Source organism: Labeo rohita, chromosome 8 (assembly GCF_022985175.1).
Source record: "Labeo rohita strain BAU-BD-2019 chromosome 8, IGBB_LRoh.1.0, whole genome shotgun sequence".
Lineage (NCBI taxonomy): Eukaryota > Metazoa > Chordata > Actinopteri > Cypriniformes > Cyprinidae > Labeo > Labeo rohita.
In genome coordinates, this window is record NC_066876.1 from 772,245 (window position 1) to 796,216 (window position 23,972).

The 23,972-nt window shown below is 38.6% G+C and overlaps 1 protein-coding gene across 2 annotated transcripts; it reads right to left on the reverse strand.

Annotated features, from left to right (window-relative positions):
* Window positions 1-510: 510 nt before the first annotated feature.
* Window positions 511-23,715, reverse strand: chdh (choline dehydrogenase). Of its 2 annotated transcripts, XM_051117773.1 has the most exons (9): window positions 23,623-23,703; window positions 20,776-20,848; window positions 14,254-15,045; window positions 13,514-13,665; window positions 6,684-6,813; window positions 4,678-4,812; window positions 4,431-4,573; window positions 3,363-3,465; window positions 511-2,006 (listed from the first exon to the last, which is right to left on the reverse strand). In XM_051117773.1, exons 3-9 carry the CDS (start codon window positions 14,972-14,974, stop codon window positions 1,588-1,590), a joined length of 1,803 nt encoding a protein of 600 aa, XP_050973730.1. In that variant the 5' UTR covers window positions 14,975-15,045; window positions 20,776-20,848; window positions 23,623-23,703; the 3' UTR covers window positions 511-1,587. The 2 variants fall into 2 exon arrangements, with proteins under 2 accessions (XP_050973730.1, XP_050973731.1); XM_051117774.1 differs by lacking the exon at window positions 20,776-20,848 and having other exon boundaries at window positions 512-2,006; window positions 23,623-23,715.
* Window positions 23,716-23,972: the final 257 nt, after the last annotated feature.

The following is a 23,972-nucleotide window of genomic DNA, read 5'->3' on the forward strand; positions in this document are numbered from 1 at the left end:
CGACATCTCGTTCTACTGTATGTCTACACATGTAGCAGAATGACAATAAAGCTCGACTTGACTTGAAAAATCATTTCAAAATCATCATACATCACCACAGAAGAACCGACTCAGTATTTGCAAAGTGAACATGCAAAGAAGATCAAACACCCTTAACAAAAAAGGTAAAACAGTGATATAGGATGATTTTGAAGTTGAGGGAGAACATGAGATGGGAGTTTTTCGACATACACTAACTGACATGAACCAGAACAAAAAAACAGTCCAAGCAGAGCAAGACAAGACGAGCGTTTGACATTAAAAAGTATATAAATTGTATTATTTTTATTAAAATAACCAATCCTTAGGCTAGATAAGACCCTTCTTTCTCGGCTGGGATCATTTGAAGCTGCATTTAAACTACATTTTGGAAGTTCAAAATCGGGGCACCATATCAGTCCATTATATGGAGAAAAAATGCTGAAATGTTTTCCTCAAAAAACATAATTTCTTAACGACTGAAGAAAGAAAGACATGAACATCGTGGATGACAAGGGGGTGAGTACATTATTTGTAAATTGTTCTGGAAGTGGACTTCTCCTTTAAAGTCATGTATATATTGAATGAATGGATACATTATGACAGTGTTTTAATAGCAAAGCAAAATGAATTTCCTTTCATTTTGAAGGAACATATGTTGTTTGAAAGGAATTTCACATTACTACGTTTTCGGTCATAGTTTGAGAATTGTGCTGATATGAAATAAATTAGTTATTTTCATGTTTTTTTAAATGGTCTATTTACCTATAATAAATGCACTTCTACTGATCAGATTGTGTGTCGATTACTGACATTATTGAAATGATGAAGTGAAGGTCCTTTGTGTTGTTCAGCTATTTCAGGTCATGCAAATGTCAGTCGTCTGGCTGTAGAAGGATGTTTACATCAATTATCAGGAGACTTTTATAATTTAATCATTTTATTCTTTTTAATTGACACAAATTATTATTTAAAAGACAATCGACGGCTGTAGTGATTTTACATGCATTTTCAGTCTGTTAAAACTGGACCACTGAATTGTTATATTCTTTTTCTTAATAAAGCATTTTTAAAAATCCATTGTACCAGTGTAAAGAACAGATAAGACGTCTAAAGACTTCTTCTTCATGTAAACAGTAAAGAGTCTGCATTGATAATTGGTTCCTACTGTTAGGCTCAGCAGCTGAAATGTATTATTTATTATCAACACTTCATAATTGTGTCATACTGATAGTGTGGAAACGGAAAAATCTATGCCACAAATGGCTCTTCTTTAAAGAGTGAGATATTAGTAGGTTTCATTAAGACTTAGGGACAGAATCTCATGAAATTGGTCAAGATCATGTCTGGTCATATTTCATGAAATGTATTAGCAATTACGCTTTTTGATAATGTGCATCTGAATCCAAGACACTTTCTGGATAAAGCTAAGCTGCCTAAGTATGAAGAGTGGTTTGATCATGTGGCAAAATGATTCATTCAAACCAGGAAAACTGGCCTCGCAACTGTTCCCGTTATTTGAACGCATTTAAACATGTCTAAACCATGAACGGCCAGGTCAAATCTGTCTCATCTCTGTGTCTCAAGAGTCACAGGCCGGTAAACGGGAACTCCAGGGTCGTGGAGCGACGGAATCCCTTTAATGGCGTCCGCTCCTTTTTCAGCGATCATTATCGTGGGGGCATTCAGGTTCCCGCTCACCATGCTGGGCATAACGGAGGCGTCCACCACCCTCAGCCCCTCTACACCGTACACACGCAGATCAGGCTCCACCACCGCCATGCTGTCCGAGGCGCTGCCCATTTTACACGTGCAGGACGGGTGGTAGGCGCTGTCTGCCTTCTGTCGAACTAAAGCATCGATCTCTGCGTCGGATTGGACTGCAGGGCCCGGCTGTACCTCGGGTCCTCGGAAAGGGTCGAAGGCTTTTTGAGCGAAGATTTCCCGTGTGAGCTTAATGCACTGTCTGAATTCCAACACATCAGTGTCTGTGGGACGTAAAGAGATGATGAGCATGAAGCAGTGACAAATTACACAAGAACTTGAGCATAATCCAGTCAGCACAGCTCTGATGTCAGGACCATCTGTTCAAAGCATATGAACACATATAACCAACTTATGACCACCAGGGGTAATGGATCACACAGCCTACGCCATTGATGATAACCATGTTCCATCTCAATATGCCAAAGGTTTGCCAAGATATAGCCTCACCCCCTTGTCATCCAAGATGTTCATGTCTTTCTTTCTTCAGTCGAAGAGAAATTATGTTTTTTTGAGGAAAACATTTCTCTCCATATAGTGGACTCCAATGGTGCCCACAAGTTTGAATGTCCAAAATGCATCGCTGCAGAAGTACCGACCCAGTGTTTACAAAGTGAACATGTAAAGAAGATCAAATACCCTTTACAAAAAAAGATAAAGCAATGTAGGATGATTTTGAAGTTGAAGGATAAAATGAGATGGGATTTTTTCAGGCAGACGAGATAACACGAGCGTTTGAGGTTAAAAAAGTAAATATTGTATAAATTGTAATTCTTTTTCTTTTGGAAAATAACCAATAGTTTCGCTAGATAAGACCCTTCTTCCTTGGCTGGGATTGTTTAGAGCCCTTTGAGGCTGCATTTAAACTACAATTTGGAAGTTCAAACTCAGGGGCACCATAGAAGTCCATTATGGGGAAAAATACTGAAATGTTTTTCTCAGAAAACAATTTCTTTACAACTGAAGAAAGAAAGACATGAACATCTTGGATGACAAGGGGGTGAGTATATTATCTGTAAATTTTAGTTCTGGAAGTGAACTAATCCTTTAAGGCTCATTAACACAAATTTGGGATTTAAACAACTCAAAATGAGGAAAGTTCAGACAGGAGCAAACTGAGAGCACTTACACTATTTGTTTCTAGACCACAAAGTTCAGAAGTTAAACAGAAAAACTCATCCAACACTCTTAAAATGCTGTAGAGAGGTACATTTACCAAAATAAATTTCCTTAAGTAGTGAGAAATGAGAAAATCAGCAGAAAATAAACCATCTCTGAATGTCTTTGTTGGTTATTTTTCATGCTCTGGCATTAAAAATCCACTCAGTCAGCGTCATTTTCTAGCTAGTCACAGTTTTTTTCTAATATTATTTTCATTGTGGTATTGTAATTTTAGGATGAAAAATCTAAATTAGACATAATTGAAATGCAGGACACAGCTTACAGGATATAAGACAAAGTCCCTAATTTTGGGACTGATGGTCACACTAGAATCAACAGCTCCATTATACAGCGCAACATGGCGCTCTCGTGCATAAGGCATGAGCTGCTCTACATACGTCAGATCAGAGTAAACATACCGGTGGAGAGGTAGTTTGGTTGGATGACAGGGTGAGCAAACGGGTCTTTACTCTTCAGTTTGAGCCACCCAACACTCGTGCTCCTCATGGGTCCAACATGAACCTACACACATCACAGAGAATTCATAAACAAATGCGCCGTTAGGGCAAAGATTGCAACTGTAGTCAATGACTGAAGCATGACTCCTTATTATCATTACAGTGATGAATATCAACATCATCTTCCTCAGCTGCAGGTGGATTAAAGGGGTGTTCACACATACAGACATTCACAGCGACAAAGCGAGCGGACGCCGGTTTCAAAAAAGATTGTCGGCGATGCGATGTGGGCATGTCTAGCAACGGAAAGTCAAACCTTATTCCCAGAGAACAAATTTAGGTTGTGGCAACACAGAAATGTTTCGAAAATGTTGTTTTCTTGTTGTGATTAGAATGTCATTTAAAGATTCCTAAAATGTTCCTTACAGCATTCTACTAACTTTCCACCCAAAATGTTATTTGAATGTTTATTTTTAATATGCTAAGAATGTTAAGATGTCCATTTCTTCACGATTCTGTCATGATTAGAACATTATTTGAAAGATTAGTAAAATGTCCCAACTTTTTCACCCAAAATATAATATTTGACCATTTTTATTGTTGTAATCATGACAAACAACTGGACATTTTAATTTTAAGTTTCTTACAACATTTGAATATTCACTTTTAATATTTTAAGAACATCATGGGAATGTTCATCAAGTAAATATGTCATCATGAGGACATTACAAGAGTGTTGTTCTAAGAATCTTTTGTTTCTGTCCACAAACAGTGATGTATCAAAATGTGTGTGATTCACTATTAACCTTGTTTATGAAATGATTCACAATGCACTGCTGCTGTTTATGTACAAACACATTTCTCTACAGAATGTGAATGTTAGGTTACACCTACTCTACTAAAAATACAGCTATTTATTCACCTGTGTGAACACCCCTCGTTAGGTTTGACAACAGAGAGCACAGACAGTGTGTCATCAGCAGCAGACACGACGGGCAGAATTATGTAGTCTTTAAACTAGACTCAGACCTGGAAGGCTTCGATCTTGGACTTAACACGACCGTGATCGATGACCTGCGAGGGCAGGAAATGGAACTGAATATCCGGATGAGGAACGCCAGGACGACTACGAATGAACCCGCCGCTCTCCAGATGAGCCGTAGCACCGTAACCTACAGCAAAACACAAGCGTGTTCATATCTGGATACGCTTTATGCTCTTGACAGGCTTTGTGAGATGCACACAGATAACCAGAGATAACGTTTAGATGCATTACCCGTGAATCTGAGAAGCCATTCCAGGCCGATCTTTACCATGTGGAAGGGCTTCTGGGCTTTGTAGAGTGTGATGGGTTGAGTACAGCGATGCTGGACATATATCTCCAGATGATCCTGCATATTACAGCCCACACCTGTGAACACACACACACACACACACACACACACAATGTTTTTGACAAAATCAGCTTTTAATTGCAAATTCACTGACATTTGAAACATCATTTCTCCCACTTCCCAGCAGTCCCCAGACCACTGCTTATTTCAGATAGTCAAATAGTCATTTCAAAAAGTCAAAACAAATGCATTTGCTTACAGGCTAAACTTTCACGGGCGACTTTGCAGTGAATTCTAGAAAACCCAAGGTACATCATGTTTGATGTTGAAATCTCCTCAGATTAATGTCTGCACTACAATCATGCATTTGTTTTTAAATAAGACTTGTTTCAAAATGTATTTATTTGTTTTCTAAAGAAAAGACAAGAAATAATGACTGTGATGTTATAAAGTGACCAAATAAGTGTAAGGCTGAGTTTTACCAGCTCATTATATTCACTGGCCCAGCAGTATCACCCAGCAATTTCTAAAAATGGCCCCTGAGCTGCGAAACATGAGCACCTCTGCTGTGTTCTTAGCTCTTCTTTAGCTGGAGAGTCTGCAAACCATGATAAATGATTTGCTTGTTACTGGAATATTTTATTTAGTTAAACTTTGCAGGCCAAAGTTTGCCCATGATGACCTTTGATTTGGCCCGCCATGCCATTTCACAAGAGGAGGAAACAAATAAGCCACTGAAGCATTTCTAACTTATATTTTTGTTTGACAATTCTGTGTTTCATTTTGCACTGAAGTGGAACGGAAGTCCTTGTGAACTGCGGCCATTGCATACAGAGTGGTACATGAAGTGAAACAGTTTCAGAGAAATCCCTTTACTGCATGACAAATCTATGGCTAAAACTGCAGCTGTCAAAACATGACAAAAACATTCTGATTTTGCCTTCCACAAATTTGTTTTGGCAGCTTAAGTGGCAGAAATGTGTTTCTTTATTTCTTTCTCTACAACAATTCCTAGAGAAAACACACTAATAGCTTGCACAGGGTGAAGTTGCTTTGGACTGAAGCATCTTTTCAGTATAACACATGAAAAATGAACACATGAAATTTTTAAGTCAAGCGAGGGTCAGATACCATTTTTATCTTGCGATTTAAACATATCACGTTCACAAGTCTGCTTAAAATCAAAACGAACTCAACTGTTTTTCTTACTGCGTGTTACTGGTCTTATTGTGAACATGTTGTTTTGACCACAATCTCAAATGAAACTGTCATAGCTTGCACTTCCTGTGATATGAATCACTTGTTGTCTGTCACGAATGTGAGGTTCAGATCTGCCTTTATTGCAGTATGCCGCTCATCACAAATGAAATTTGTTACAAATATATTTAAAATACATGACAAACAAGTCTTAAAAGAAATGACATTAAAGGATGTTTTAGTTTACCACCAATGTTGGTTAGTACATTTGGCATAGCCACTGTGTTTCTTTAACCAAGAAGTACTGTAAAATACACACTGCGCAATAAACGGGTTTAAAAATTATTCATATAACAATGGAGAGCTGATGTTTGCTGCATTTGCTTACAGTCCAGAAAAGAGACTGTAATTAAATGTTTTGGTTTCCTTTATGATAGTTTTAGTGAACTAGTTAATTCAGTAGACTAATAAGCAACTAACGTTACAATTACAATAAAATAGACTCCCCTGTTATTCATTTATGCTCTCCATTCGAAAACAATACTTGTCCATTTATTTTGTTGTGTTAGGAAGATGAAACATTTAAATTCTTTTTTTTAAGGTTTTACTTCAGTTTTTTGTTAAACATACATATCGGTTATTAGACACTAACATACAAAAGATCAGTATCAAAAAAAAAAAAAACCCCATAAACATAACATAAGTGTTCGGCTAATAACTACACATTGCTTAAAGAAGGAAATGGGGTCACCTGGGAGATGCTGTATGACAGGAATATCATGTTTGCGAAGTTCATCTGCGTTTCCCACTCCTGACAGCAGGAGGAGCTGTGGAGAGTTTATGGCTCCACCGCTGAGAATGACCTCCTTATCAGCAAACACCTGAACTCAACATGAGAGACATTCATCTTTTTAAAGCAACAAAGGAAATGAGTGAAAGTGAAAGACTGATGGACAGATAAGACAAGCTCTCGAGGGTGACTGTAATGTTTATCATGTTTATCATCACTTGTTCGCAGATTGCTCGGACATTTTCAGAACTGTGGTGAGAGTCTGGTGGAAGAAAAGTCCCATTTTTTCAACTGTGACATACTATGTAGGTTTTTCATACAGACGATACATCCTGCCTACTGAACTTTTCTTACAGTCACATTAGGTGTACCTGTTTGGAACATTTAAATAGGTTTAAATGTAACTGGTGCAGCAGTTTTTTGCATTTACAAAGCAAAACTTTTCTACTTAAACACCTTCTACAATTCATAAATTGCCAGTCAATGGCTACTTTAAAAATAAATAAATAAATAAAAATTCGTATACAAGCAAGACAGTATTAATACTATGGCTCCAGAAAATACACTGAGGTCCTGTGGAGCAAAACAATCAGTCTGTGCAAAAAACCTAACATTATTTTCAACAGTATTACCCATAATCCATAGCCTCAGATAAACAGGCAAGTCTGACTTGTTTCCTTGAGCTGGTTCTTTCAGACAGTTTATTTCAATTAACAGTTTTCAATATCTGATTCAGCAGCGCATTTATGTAATCATACGATTACGTATACGCAGTTCTATTAGTAAAGCACCCAACATCTCAAAAAAGAATCACCTAATCAATATCTCACTAAAAAGGCCGTTTGCCTGAGGCTTTGGATCACAGATAATAGTGCTGTAAATAATGATCATTTATTACACTTCATAAGACCTCAAAATATCGTCAGCAGCTATGGGTATACATTTTGTCTTGCCTTTATATGCTTTCATGATTCTCAAAATGATGGTAGCTATGGATTCGCATTTTATGAATCACAAAGGACCACAGTTTCAGTTAAAAACCTTCTTTACTGTTCTACTGAAGGGGAAAATAATCATCTACATCTGGGTTGAATTTTTGAGTGAACTATCCCTTTAAGGGCTTTTCCCACTTAAAACTGTTAACAACAGGTTATATATTTCTGACTGTGCTATCCAGTTTGTGATGAAATTTGTTTTCAAGGCCACAGACAAGGCAAGTTTATTTATAACCTTTAATACTTTTGCTCATGCACATTCTGCTTCATGTGTGAGTGATTAAATGCTCAAACAGAAGCACACATTAGGAAGTGCACATGAGAAGTCAAACGTGTCTGTCTGCATTCACCACCAATGTGGCATATTTTGAAAGGTTTACATGTTCTGTTGCGTGAAATAAAGAAAATAAAGTACACATGCCTGAAATGTTTTTCACTGCAATCAACACAGCATTTTCCTTTAAAGGGGTCTAACTAAATAAAAAAAAAAAAGATCTACAAAGTTACAAATCTCAAAGTCCACAAATCTCCAAGTCCACTCGGGAGATATTTAATTTGAATAAAAATCCTTTTCAAGAACTGTGTGATAAGAGATTTATTCATCATACAGTGTAGATAGCTTCACTTATAATGCAAGTGTTTTTTAAAATGCATAGACTTGCACTAGACTAGACTAGGCTAATCAGTGATGATGTTCTTTGATAATGTTAATGTTCGTTTTTTGTAGATGCTTTTTGAATCTTTTTGAACTAAAGAAATGTAAGCATTATACTGTAATTAGTAACTTACAATGTATTTATTCAATTGTTGTCAACTATACGACGATAGGACCCAACACTACTGTAGTGTCAACTATACCTTAATATATCCTTAACTATAGCAGAGCAGACAGAACTTGCTGCTTTGGCAACTGAAACACCGTCTAAGCTGTTTAGGTGGCTGCATATATGAAAAAATATATGGTCTATGAATCCATTGGACTTGTCTAAATTGCACTGACATGATTACATACTTATAGAATACATGATTTTGTGCTGCGTTCGATGCGGTTGACCACAACATTCTCTTGAACAGACTTGAAAATTATGTTGGCATTAGTGGTAGTACATTGGCATGGTTCAAATCGTACCGCGTTACGTTATCAATTCGTGGCAGTAAATGAAGAGGTATCATATCGATCACAAGTGCAGTATGGAGTACCGCAAGGCTCAGTACTAGGGCCATTACTTTTTACACTTTACATGTTACCCTTGGGTGATCTCATCAGGAAATATGGTGTTAGCTTTCACTGTCATGCTGATGATACTCTGCTCTATATTTCTTCGCGGCCCGGCGAAACGTACCAATTTGATAAATTAACTGATTGTGTAGTTGAGTTAAAAAACTGGATGACAAGTAATTTCTTACTGCTAAATTCGGAAAAAACAGAGGTGTTAATTATTGGACCTAAAACCTCAGCGTGTAATAACCTAAAACACTGTCTAATACTTGATGGCTGTTCTGTCAATTCTTCGTCATCAGTTAGGAACCTAGGTGTGCTATTTGATGGCAATCTTTCCTTTGAAAACCACATCTCTAGTATTTGCAAAACTGCATTTTTCCATCTCAAAAATATGTCTAAATTACGATCTATGCTCTCAATGTTAAATGCTGAAACATTAATTCATGCGTTTATGACCTCAAGATTAGATTATTGTAATGCTTTATTGGGTGGTTGTTCTGCTCGCTTAATAAACAAACTCCAGCTGGTCCAAAATGCAGCAGCTAGAGTTCTTACTAGAACCAAAAAGTATGATCATATTAGCCCGGTTCTGTCAACACTGCACTGGCTCCCTATTAAACATCGTATAGATTTTAAAATCTAGCTAATTACTTATAAAGCCCTGAATGGTTTAGCTCCTCAGTACCTGAGCGAGCTCTTATAACATTATAGTCCCTCACGTCCGCTGCGTTCTCGAAACTCTGGCAATTTGATAATACCTAGAATATCCAAATCAACCGTGGGTGGCAGATCATTTTCTTATTTAGCACCCAAACTTTGGAACAATCTACCCAACACTGTTCGGGATGCAGACACACTCTGTCAGTTTAAATCTAGATTAAAGACCCATCTCTTTAACCTTGCTTACACATAACACATTAACACATTTCTATAATTCAAATCCGTTAATGGATTGTTAGGCTGCACTAATTAGGTTAACCGGAACCGGGAACACTTCCCATAACACCCGATGTACTCAGTGCATCGTCAGAAAAATGGCATCTACGCTAATATTAGTCTGTTTCTTTCTTATTCCGAGGTCACCTTAACCACCAGATCCAGTCCGTATCCAGATCAGATGGTCATTGCAGTCCTCCGGATCCAGTCCGTACCCAGCCCAGACGGTGGATCAGCACCTAGAGACGACCTCTACAGCCCTGAATGTCAGCGGAGACCACATCAACTAGATGAGCCCCAGAGACGGATCCACAGTGAAGACCTCGTCACCTAGACGGCTGTCGGCACAGGACCACGGGACCTGGTGAGTCCTCTGTGTCTGGCCAGAGGAGAACTGGCCCCCCGACTGAGGTTTTTTCTCCATTTGTCACCGATGGAGTTTTGGTTCCCTGCCGCTGTCGCCTCTGGCTTGCTTAGTTGGGGACACTTTATCTTCACTTTATCTTCACACAATATTGTGTTTTATTTTGTTGTATTTGATTAACTACCTTTACCTGAAAATTGAGTGTTTACTGTTGCCCTTTGCATTGTTGATGTACTTTTCCTATTTAATACTGTACAGCCGCCTTGTCACAATTCTGTATTGTTAAAGGCGGTATATAAATAAAGGTGACTTGACTTGATTTGATTTGATCACAAACAACTCTGAATTAGCCCAAACCCTCTAAAATGGTCACTCATTTCAAGTTGAATAAGGTAATACATATGTAATGCATCTTCTATAGATGTTTTTGAGTATAAAGGTGGCATTATACTAAGCCCAACAAAACTAAATTCACAATTCTCAGCAATTCAGAAGATGGTGGAAGAGAATACTGACATTTGATATTGCTTGCCTCATTGAAATGTTGTTGGCAGCACAGTGTATACCATTTTGCTCAAACAAAATTCATCCTTGACTACTTAAACCCCCCACCCCCCACCCAGATTTCTAACACATAAAAAAGGCCAACAATGTGAGTGTGTTAAGACAGGATGATATTGTTGAATTAGCTTGAGGAAAAAGTACACTCCAAATGCAATTTGAACCATGAGTCATGTTGTTGTAAACCAAGAAACTTGCCCCATTTGCTGTAAAAACTTAAGAGATGGCTCAAATGTGGTTGAGGTTCATTAGAAAGGAGCTGATGGAATCAACCATGCAAGTGTACAAAGAGGTGATGTACACATTTCCGTTGGTGAAATAGTACACTCAAAATGTCGACAGAAGTACATAAATAAATAAGACATTAAAATCCAACAAAAGAATAAAGCGGAGCCACCAAAAAGAAGTGCCAGAGTAGCAACTGGTCCTTTCAACAGCCAAACCAATTGTCTTTTCTGTGGGACTATAATAACACATAGAAGTAAAGACACAAGTAGTGTTAAGACTGATACGCTCGCACAGTCCATTCTTGAGTGTTGTGAAAATCGTGCAGATCAATGGGCTTTCACTGTAAAAGGCAGGATCGAGTATTATGGCCGTGATCTACATGCTGCAGACTGTGTTTACCACCACTTATGCAGTATTAGTTTTCGCAATGAATATAACATGCCGATACAGCTCCAGAAAGACCCAGAGGCAAAGCGCAGAAAGTCTGGCTGGCCCAAAAATGAAGATCAGAAGCAGGCATTCATGAAAGTTTACTCTTACCTCGAGAGTAACGATGAGGAACAGTTGACAATTACACATCTTTGAGACAAAATGAAGGAATCTCTGACAAACCCAGATTCTGGAAATCAATACCTCAAGAGAAAATTGAGAGAACAGTAACAGGACAATGTACATTTCACTGAAGGGGAAGGCCTCCATGACATAGTGACAATGAGAGAGAAGACATCACAAATACTGCGATCTTATTTCAGCGAACAAGAAAAGGATGAGGAATCCCAGAAACAAGCGATCATTCAAACAGCTGCGCGATTGATCAAAAGTGATATCAAGACCAATGTCCCATCCGTTACAGATCAGTATCCGAGCACAAAGTCACTTGAGCTTGACTCTGCCCTTTCGTTTGTTCCTGAGACTCTCTGTACACTTTTGGTCTTTTTGTAGGTAAGGAGACAAGCCGAAAGGTTGCAGGAATTGGACAGGCAATTGTCCAGGCAGCACAACCACATGCTGTGGCAGCTCCATTACAACTTGGCCTTGCAGTGCAGGCACATCATATGTATCGGTCACAATTCCGGGTGGACACAGTTCATGGAATGGGATTTGCTTCACCATACAAGGAAGTTTTAAAAAGAATGCAGCAGATTCAGTTGCCCAAGATTCGTTAGCGGAAGACATAGATGTGCTGGACATGGCACTTCTTTTTGCTGGGGACAATGTTGACCACAACATCCTTATTATTGATGGTAAGGGGACCTTCCACGGAATAGGAATCATAGCAGCAATCACTCCAGGGTGAAAAAGGACCGTATCATTCCAAGGAGACACATTACCAACCTAGATTTTGCAGTGCAAAGTAAAATCCCAGTCATCGAATATCGCTTCGTGAAACATGTGCGCCAAATCATCATGTTCAATGACCTCCCAGCACTGATCAGCTGTGACAGAACAGTTGACGTCCTGTGGGAGCTCTCACTGAACTTCAAACAACAAACCCCAGGGTGCCAGGGAATGATGCATATCATTCATCAAGGACTAGAACATCCAGGCCAATCATCAGTTGTGTTCCTGCCAATGATTGACCTGTACTCTGGAGACAAAATGTCTACCTTTTGTCTACCTTGAATTTTGTTTGTGACCTGGCTATCAAACACAATGCTCCACCCATTATTACGTTTGATCAGCCACTGTACTGGAAAGCAGCAGAGATGATCATGGATGCACCACAGAGTAGAACCCTGAAAAGCATAGTCTTAATGCTTGGAGGTTTTCATACTTTTATGAACCTACTTGGTGCAATAGGCACACTGATGGAAGGCACAAGACTCAAGAACATTATGGAAGTTGTCTATGGACAACACAGTTGTAATGAATTTATTCTTCAATCCACAGAACCACCAACACTAGGCAAAAGGATATGAGAAAGAAGAAATATGCCAATACTTAAGAGAAATTGTACTTATTTTTCACATAAATATGCTTGCAACCAATTGCTTTAACATATAATTGTACTTGTAATCACTTATCTATCATGCAGATATGCTAATTAGAATATTACATGGCCAAAACATGTATAAGGCACCAGTATACCTGGTCTAGGAGAAATACAAAGCAGTAATGGTCATTTTAAGGACCTGACGGCCACCCGTCTGATACTACTGTAAACCACTGAGAAACCTTTGGTTAGATTTTTTTAGGGTCAAGCCATATTTGCAGCTGACTAGTTGGCCAATCACAATGCACTGGGACAGCTAACCAATCACAACACATTTCGTTTTTCGGAAGGCGGGCCTTCGTTAAACCTGGAACTAATCGAGCCATTTGTGCCAGACTGGGGAGAAAGGTATTGCAATAATGTAAATTATGCGAAAAATCACGTGTTTTTCGAAACACCAAGCATGAGAGCATGTTCTAGTACACCATGTTCTAGTGTTTAAGTGCAGTGTGAAGAACTCATTTGGCATAAATACAAATGTCATTTTTTTACCTTTTTCATCTGTCCATCCTGCTGGTACTCCACCCCTCGTGCGCGGGTCCCATCAAAAAGGATACGGGTCACCATGCACCGGACTTCTGTCTTCAGATTGGGTCTGGACAGCGCAGGCCGGAGGTAAGCACTAGCTGTGCTCCATCGCTTACCTGTGAAAGAAAAAGAAGAGGCGATTTGGAATTGTATTTTTTCTGGATTCTGTGTTTTATCATTTAATACAAATGTATCATCTAATGTTGTTGAATAAAAAAGAATTAGTAACATTTTTTCTTATTTGTTTTTCCTTTTACCTTTTAATGAAAATATAACAATTCATTTACAGCAAAACTCTTTTTTTGTCAAGTAAAATGCTGCATAACAGAACTATATAAGTTAAAACATGGATGAAAAAAATCTTGGTTGTATGATTTTCCTTTAGTTATAATATTGTTATTATTACTACTTAGATTTTAGTATACAATAGCAATACAATTCTGTTATAATTTCTTCAAGTTAAACTGGACTTATTTTGCCATTTTGAAGAACTGCACCATTCACTGAAACAGAGACACACAGAACATGTGGGCTTGTTAGCCACATGCACTGACTGGCTGCTGTTGCCTTTACTTCTGCTGTTAGATTAATCCATATCAAGTAAAAATGTCCAGAGCATATTATCATTATCACCATGAATTTTATCGTGATCTCAACATGATATCTTTTATTGCCCAGCTCTAATTTAATTTCCTAACATTCACCTGTGTGGATGGTCATATCCAGCCAGCCCACTCCTTCCTGCTGGAATCCGTTCATGTCATCCGTGAAGGGGTATCCAGCCTGCTGGCCCGCCTCGATGAACATGTGGTGCAGAGGGTGATCGGTCTTTCCTCGCGTCACATGCAGTGGGCCGCTGCCCCCTCGGTATCGGTCTGCTCCCAGCTCGTGCGTCTGGGCCTTGCGGAAGTACGGGAGACAGTGATCGTAGTCCCAGCCCTCGGCCCCCTCCCTCTGCCAGCGGTTGTAGTCCTCGGCGTGTCCCCGAATGTACACCATGGCATTGAGCGATGACGAGCCGCCCCAAACGCGGCCACGAGGCCAGTACATCACCCTGTCGTCCATGTGCGCCTGAGGTAACGTGTGGTAAAACCAGTTGTACTTGTCATCGCAGAGGTTGTAGGTCAGAGCAGCCGGCATGTGAATCTTCCAGGACAGACGGGTGCTTCCCAGGTGTTTGTCTTTGGGTCCCGCCTCGAGAAGAAGCACCGAATCAGAGGCATTCTCTGACAGACGGTTGGCCAGCACACATCCTGCAGATCCGGCCCCGACTATCACATAGCTGTAGGACGCTGTGGTCTTATTTACTGCGCCACTGCTGCATCTGTGCTGCTGCAGCAGTGGACACGAGTTTGCTGAGCGTGGCACACTGACATACCTGCGAAGGCTTGACGTGAGCCTCACAGATGATGTGAAACACGGCATAATGATGGATTTCTTAGCTTTGGAGTTCTCAGTTCTCAGTTCTCAGTGCTGCACTGATGGTCATCGGGGGCCTTGAGGAAACAATCACAGAGAACACTATACTAAACACTCAGCGCATCAAATTCATAATGCGTGATGCTGGGTTCCCACACTTTTCTTTCAGGACTAGGATTTACTTAAAAGTATACATCAGGGCCTGTATTCACAAAACATTTTATCTTACCACTACGAGTTCTCCTAAATAGCAGTAAAAGTGTTTAGCTGTTTTTTTTTTTAGAGTTTTCTGTTAAAACCTATTCACAAAGCTGCTGAGGCAAACCTTTACTAAGGAATAGAGAGTCATCTTAAGCTAAGAACAAGGACGGGGTTGACTTCGTTGCTATGGATGATGTCAGCATGCTTACTAACGATGCACACAGTGATTGGCTGATAGGGGAGGGCTCTCTGTCAGAGATTTATTCATAGAAATATTGTAGAGTATAAAAATGTTGCCACATTCAAATAAAGATTTTAAAATGCAGGCCAAGTGTCAATAATTAAACAAGTATATGCTCAGCTAAGTGTCAGCCTCTTACATATGCGCTTCTCCTAAACAATTAGCGGATATGCAATTAAACACCCTTATAATTAACAGAATCGAATAAACATGGCTGATAGTAAGACCATACTGGACATAAGAACAGCTGTTACCTCTTGCCCAACTTGTTAATAAAAACAAGGAAACACTCTTGAACAAAATCTTAAGACCAGGGGAAACATTACAAATATTTTTATTTCGCGCTGGTGGATCGTAACCAGGTTGTAAGTACTGCTTCAAATTGGCAAAAGAAGAAACAGGAGCAAGAGCCAAAAAATAGAGAGCAAGCAATTTATAAAAAACTGAAGAAAACTTAAACAGGTTGTTAATCAGCTGATCAAAAGTTTAAGACCATCACCCAAAAAACCCCCACAAGAGCTAAAAGTGTCAAAAAAGTAGTGAGTAGCCCCACCATTCATGTTGATTACTAAAAACATTCATTTTGGCATCCTTCATTCGACTGTTTCCAGGAGGCTGTTGGGAATGTGTGTCCATGTGGTGAAGATGGCCTCACGAAGGGCATCCACAGTTTGGAACTGATGTCATTTTTTGTAAACTTCCCTTGTTATCCATCCCCAAACAATCTCAATGCAATTTAGATCAGGGGAACATACAGGATGATCCAAAAGAGCGACGTTATTCTCCTTCGTCAGGTGGGCGTTGTGAACTGCAGCGTTGCCCTGTTGAAAGACCCAGTCATTACCACACAGACGCGGGCCCTCAGCCAAGAGGGATGCCCACTGCAACATGTCCAAATAGCTAGCGGCCATTTGATGCCCCTGCACAACCTGAAGCTCCATTTTCCCATTAAAGGATAAAGCACCCCAGATCATGATGGAGCCTCCTCCACTGTGCCACGTAGAAAACATCTCTAGTGGGATCTCCATGTCATGCCAGTAACATCAGAAGCCATCAGGACCGTCCAGCTTAAATTGTTTCTCGGCAGAGAATAAAACTTTCTTCCATCTTTCAATGTCCCATGTTTGGTGGTCCCTTGCAAATTCCAAACAGGCAAGTTTGTGGTGTGGGAGGAGATGTGGCCTTTGAAAACGTTTTTTGTTCTTGAAGCCCTCCTCTTGCAGATGCTGTCTTACGGTTATTGGGCTGCAGTCAGCATCAGGAAGGGCCTTGATTTGGGTCGAGAATTGGTCTGTGTCTTCATGGACAGCCCGTCGGATTCTCCAGCTCAATACAGGTGAATTTTCTTTGGGTCTGCCACTTGACTTTTTTGTGCCGTAGCTCTCAGGATCCAATCTCTGCAGCGATGGTGTAAGCTCAACAAGGTGCAAGCTCAACAATCCTGCCACGTTCAAAGACAGAAAGCCTTTTTGCCGTTGCCATCAGGAGGTCATGACAGTGTGACTGCTTGAGGACAATGACATGAAAGCCATATTATGATGAACAGTTTTCTATAAATTGCCTACTCTCTATTTTTTTGGCACCTGCGGCTGTTTCTTCTTTTGCTATTTTGAAGCAGTACTTACAATCTGGTTACAATCCACCAGCGTAAAATGTGAATACTTCTAATGTTTCCCCTGATCTTAAGATTTTGTTCATATGTGTATAATTAAAGGATAATTTAGAGTTGGTATAACCTCCAAAACCCAAAAAAAGTTGCGTGGGAAAACATATGTGTGCAAATAAATGTGGCGTGTTTCTAAAATGTTTACGTTCCGAGGCAGATTGCCAGCAAAAGGCATTTAATAGAATAATAGAAATAATAGAAACCATCACAGAATTGTTCATGTTTTTACTGGTTATAATGGGAATTGTACTGTTTTTAATGGTAGCTGTAATGGTGCCTGTTGGTCTCTCGTGGTAAACCTTCTATATAATGAAAGGAAAATTGTCCCTGACAAGTTCTACAAGTTCTATAACACTGCTGCGATTAAGGCGATACCTTTTTATCGTCAAATGTTTTTAAAATGTTTACGTTCTGAGGCAGATTGCTGGCAACAGACATTTTAGGATAGTTTGGATTTGGGGATTTTGGGATTTGAAATTTAGGATTTGGTCTTAGTGACTTATGAGTCCTCTTGACTACTCCTAATGTTTCACAGACTTAAGAGCTAGTTTTAACGCTAAAACGCTTTGTGAAATACTCTTAGAGCAAAAATGTAAGAGTCCTAAATTTAGGACACGCCCATTGTTTTTAAGACATTCTCCTAAACTGGCAAGTTATGAGCTACTTTTAGCCTTAAGATGTTTTGTGAATAGGGGCCCTGGGCTTTCAAAAGTCTGGAGTGTGATTACATCTGTTATGGGAGGGGGCACTCAAATATTTGCAGCAGCGGCCTTTCGGCCCCACCAAATTCTTCCTATTGTTTACACCTGAGCAGCACAAATTAGTAGCAATTATTATTAACTATTTGAAAATCTTATAAAAGACAAATTTATCCAAATACTTTTTTGACAAATTTTTTACAAATAAAAACAAATTTGGCCCCAAATGAGCCAACTAAACAGCAGTGCTAAACTCTCCTGCGGCTAAGCAAACAGGAATTAAACAAAACTATCGCAGTCAATTTTTCCTTATAACGATTTGCTTTAAAAGCTACTACCAGTCCGGTACCGACCTCTATTTTCATTGCTCGTATCACACATTGCTTGTCCATGTTTGTTTCAAACACACTGTCAGTCTGTGAATTAGAGCTTTTTCAGTGACTCTTTCTGCAGGTTACACTGTTACACCAATCATTCATTCAAACGATTCCTTCAAAAACATTCAGGAATAAGGTGACATAGATATGATTTCGCAGCACACGTTTGAGACAGATATACATTTTCTACTGTTATGCTACATCCGTTGTCATATGCACTGATTTGTTTCTGAGCACGCACATGCAATTCTACTTTTTTATGACAGTGAAGAGAATCCACCTGCGAGAGAAGAGATTTGTGCTTGCGCATTTTAATGCACCCCCACATTACAATAATGTGCTCTAGACATTTGTCATTAAAATAACGCCATAGAAACTGCCTCAAATGGACTATTAAAATAAGAAAGCGTGTCTGAAAGCTTTATCGTTTTTTTTAATCGATTGAAATGAATGGAGGATATTGTGTTTTTCCGTGTGCGCTCAACTATTTCCATCGGTGGTGCTAGGTCCACAAATCCTTTGCGCGGAAACTACACCTCAAAAAGAATAAATAAAAGCTTTCTTACAAAGGCACAAGAACGTATGGATGTTTTCTTAATATGATCATTGAGGTGGGTGAAAATGCTGTGCGCTACAATGCAAAGCGGGACAGGTGGTCACCCTGTTCAGGAACAGAACAAGCGACTTATGAGCGGGTGATGGAATCATTCATTCAAATGCAGTAATCCATTCAGGAACAAAACAAGTGTCTGGGTGCTTCTCAAAAGGACGGCCGAAGCCTAGTAAGGATCCTTCCTAGTCCAGTCCTTCTGAGTCTTTAAGTCAGGAGTCCTGCTCAGCATTAAACGCTAGAAGAAAACGGTCTAGTAAGAAAGAAAGAATCGATAAATTCGTGGATTGATTCTGAGATCTTCTGAATGCATCGCGATTCTCTTTGGAATCGATTTTGAGTTTAGATTTTAACAGCAGATGGTGCTTTAATCTAGTTTTTATCACATTCAATCAAGAAGAGTGCTGAAGAGAACTTGTGTGTTGGGCTGAGTATTGTAATTTCAGCTTGGCTCAGAATGCTTTTATGACACGAAATTAATATAAACACAGCTCGCTGTGAACACCCTTGTAATTTGCTTCAACCTTTTCGAATTGTATGAATGATTATTTTAGGTTCAAGTGTGTGTAAGGATTTGGAAACAAGCAGAGCACAGCTTTTTCTAAAGCAATCAGTGCCATCTGCTGTTCAAAACTAAGCGATTTGAGAAAGAATTGCGATGTAAAATCTCAGAATGTTTAGATTTGCGTTGTAACAATTTATTGTCCCTAATGGTTACGTCATAAATGTTTCCGCCCCTGTGGTCAAGGCATGAAAACACTATCAAAATTATCATTTGAAGAATATATTATATAGAACATTTTCATTTTAACTGATATTCTATTAAAGCAGTACAGGTAATGGCAAGCGTCTATGGTCTCCCAGTGGCTTACATTATGTACAGTATGGTTTTATGTGATTCATTTACAACTAAATAAAATAATTGTATTTACATTGTTGCCTTCACCTCAAAATCTTGTTTTTTTTTTTGGTCCCGCATATTATAATGAAATTGGATGAGCTCAATAATGCTTCTTTTTTTAGCTTATTTATTTTCACAAATTAGAATGTGTGCAAAGGATTGTGGGTGACGGAAAGAGGCAACATTCAAAACAAGCTGAATGAACACAAAGTCTCTTCCAAGGATCCAAGGATCCTTTAAATTGCGACGTTCTTTGACAAAGCTTTGAAGACATGGCAGCCAATGTATGCAGCCTAGCAAGGACGGGGTCTCCCAGTTAAGAGACACCCAGTGTCTTTATGAGTGAGTCAATGAGTCATTCACTCAACCGATTTATTCAACACAGATTCACTCAAGAACGAAGCAGCACTGCTGCATTTTCCTCAGACATACTTAGTAGTTGATTCTGCTTTGACCTTTTGAATCATTTTCAGTGGCAGGCAAAAACTTACAAAATAACTGTCAATATTGTCTAAAGTGTCAGTGACTCGATACTAAGTTCTTGTTCATTAAACTGTTGGATAAAAGTTATCTAACACTTACAATTGTGTTGTTCTGAATATCAGCACAGCTGCAATTACCTAAACCCCAATTACTGCATGAATATGATTGTGAAATAACATTTTAAATAAAAAAAGTGTCTTAAATTTTTTTTTAGTTTACAAAATAATAATTTAATATATAAATATTTAATATGCAGTAATCATTTAATAAAAGCAATAATGCACTTGAGCCTGTGCTGTATTGTGAATGTGCACAACATACTTAACACCTTTTAGACATTCACTACTACATTCACAATAGAACACAGCCTCTTGTGTTAACCTCAAAGCTTAATGATATAGATTATAATAGAGTGATTCACATTATTAAGAGCACAGGCATGGTTCCACAGACAGAGCCTGGACTAAGCCAGGTTTAGGCCACAGATCAATTAGGACATTTAAGTAATTTTTATAAACGTGCTTAGAAAAAAAACATTACTGGTGTGCATCTTGAGACAAAACAAAGGCACTGATATACTTTAAGATCAGTCAATGCAAGTTTCTTTCAGCTGAAACAGCTCAGACTTACATTTTAGCCTGGGACTAGGCTTAAGCCTCGTCTCTGAAACTGGGGGGCAGTATTCATTTAGGCAGGGCAAGAACTGAAGAAAACAATACAATGTATGATAAGTGGTTAATGATTTATTTCTAATGATTTTATTTGAACAAGAGTAATGTGACTGTGACTGTGTTCTGATGTGTATCTAGGGCTGAGTAGCAGTCAAACAAGCCAAGAATGTGACATGATTGGATCACAGTTTGATCACAAGGATCCTTATAGGATCAAAAAAAAAATAAGACTGAAACTAAAATTCATAAAATGGCATTTCACAAAATCACATTCAACTGCTGTTGGATGTTGTGTAATGTTTATCAGAAAACTACATGTACTATTTTGCAATGAGGCCTTGCTATTGAACAATAAGTAAAAAAACGCTGTAGGAACTCATTATTATTTTGTACAAATATTTTGTTATTTTAGTTTTGTTGTTTGTAATCCAGCAAGGTTATTATATCCTTCAAAGGCCTACTCGGACTCATAATAAATACAGGTTTTGTTCTATTTTGGATCCCATAAGCAAATCATGATCAATCCTTCAGGGTTGATATGATGACAGGACTCCAATAGCGTTCCTGCGCAAATTCCTATAGGATTGTTTGACTTCATGAGATTTATCTGATTAGCAGTGTTGGGGAGTAACTAGTTACATGTAACGGAATTACGTAATTTAATTACAAAATAAATGTAATTGTAATTAGTTACAGTTACTGAGAAAAAATATGTAATTAAATTACAGTTACTTTTGAAAAATGCCAGTGATTACAAGGGGGATTACATCTGAATTTTTTCACACACCCACCCACACTTACAGATTTAACTGACTTCTTTTAAATTACATTGACTGCTATAAAATGAGACACCAATGTTTCAGGAGTTTAGGACACAGAATAGGACACATACTTATTCGATAACTGTTTTATTTCCTATTTGGGTTTATGCATAAACTTTATTTTTTAAGAATGTTTTTTCCAAGGCATTGTTAGATGCTAGTGTTTTCTGTCATAACTATGCAAACATCTGATTTCAAACCCAGTATCATAGCTATTAAACTATTTCGTTATGATATTATTTATGTTATGATCTTTTTATGACATATAGCGCAACTGCGCTCACGGTGACCCGAGTTTGATCCCCGTCTCGAGGTCCTTTGCTGATCCCACACCCCTCTCTCCTCCCAGCTCTTTCCTGTCATCTCTCTACTGTCCTATCACAATAAAAGGCATAAAAGCCCAAAAATATAAGTAAAAAAATAAGAAAAAAGGAAAAAAACATATAGCGCAACTGCGCTCACGGTGACCCGAGTTTGATCCCCGTCTCGAGGTCCTTTGCTGATCCCACACCCCTCTCTCCTCCCAGCTCTTTCCTGTCATCTCTCTACTGTCCTATCACAATAAAAGGCATAAAAGCCCAAAAATATAAGTAAAAAAAAAAAAAAAAAAAAAAAAAAAAAAACATATAGCGCAACTGCGCTCACGGTGACCCGAGTTTGATCCCCGTCTCGAGGTCCTTTGCTGATCCCACACCCCTCTCTCCTCCCAGCTCTTTCCTGTCATCTCTCTACTGTCCTATCACAATAAAAGGCATAAAAAGCCCAAAAATATAAGTAAAAAAAAAGAAAAAAGGAAAAAAAAAAAAAAAAAGTCTGAATTTGTGGTGGCTGTGCTTTAAATTAAATTATTACGCAGCTCAGACTCTTTCGGGGCAACTTAAGTCAGTGCTATATGCTTGATAATTTTTCTTGGCGGAAGCTTTGTGTTTGCTTAGCTAATAAAATATTAAAGCTTAATTCAATATTATGTGTACAGTTTCTAAATTCTGTCATCCTGGTATCGTGGACTTGCTCTATTGTTTCATACAAACGCAGCTGCTGCCATTTTTTTTTTTTTTTTTGTACATTGTAATGGATTATAAGATAACTAACAAACAAGTAGTACTACTTAATTATTTATTTGGTGAAATGTTGTGTAAGAAAACTGGTATGACTGCACTGTATCCCTAAATGTCTAGTTTGAACTTGCTGTTTGCTAGCAACTGATTTCTTCATGGAAGCTTTGTGTTCAAATATTTCAATTCAGATCAGTGTTTCGTGTCAAATAATTTTGACACTAAACATCTAAATAATCTATCAAGCAGCTGTGTAATAAGTGAGATAATACACATCCAGCCAGTTGTTATTGCAAAATAAAGATGTATATTATCCCTTGCTTATTATAATCTTAATTCAAGTGATAAAGGATTTTGAAAGTCTGACAGTAATCAGTGTTGAGTGCTACTGTAAGGTTCACTCTGCCTGGTTTAAATGTTTCAAAATGATTAACAGTTGAAAATATTAGAAATTTAGAAAAGTAATCAAAAAGTAATTAAAAGTAATGTTGCATTACTTTAATAAAGTCATTGAAAAGTTACACTACTTATTACATTTTAAATTAAGTAACTTGTAATCCGTAACCTATTACATTTCCAAAGTAACCTTCCCAACACTGCTGATTAGTGATTCACAACAAGACACGTCCAGGCCCTTCGCTTGTCTATTATTTATTTCTAAATATTCTGCTATTTGTCGATGGTCTTGAGTTGTTTAAGTGCTTCTTTCTTTTTTATCGCATAAATCAGTGAAACATCCCACGAGTGCTTTTCCAGCAGCCTGAAACTACTGTCCAGTTAGGCGTTGTTGTGCAATTTTCCTGCCAAAACAACAGCTTAAAACCGACAGTACAGCGAAAGCCGCACAATCACGACAGCTGTTGCTGATTTGCACATCAAGAAGTTAAAAACATGCAGTTACAAGTGACCACAGACTGAAAAACAGCTTACCGTGTAGTTCTCTTCATACAGTGCGCACAGCTGAACTGTAGCGGAGTGGAAGGACCCTGAGTGTAAACCCTCCCCTCCCGACTGTCCTACCACCCACTAAAAGCTAGCGCTGTGGGCGAAGTCTATAATTTAGCACCTCCCATTCGCCTCCCACACTAGACTGTCTTTAAAGGAGAAGTCCACTTCCAAAACAAAGATTCACATAAGGTACTCACCCCCTTGTCATCCAAGATGTTCATGTCTTTCTTTCTTCAGTCGTAAAGAAATAGTTTTTTTGAGAAAAACATTTCTGCATTTTTCTCCATAGAATGGCCTGATATGGTGCCCCGATTTTGAACTTCCAAAATGCA

Coding starts and splice junctions, on each gene's coding strand:
- chdh (XM_051117773.1), bottom strand. CDS start 14,974: ATGCCGTGTTTCACATCATCTGTGAGGCTCACGTCAAGCCTTCGCAGG. Junction 3,466..4,430: donor CCAAGATCGAAGCCTTCCAG/GTCTGAGTCTAG, acceptor TGATGTGTGTAG/GTTCATGTTGGACCCATGAG. Junction 2,007..3,362: donor ACCAAACTACCTCTCCACCG/GTATGTTTACTC, acceptor TACGTCCCACAG/ACACTGATGTGTTGGAATTC.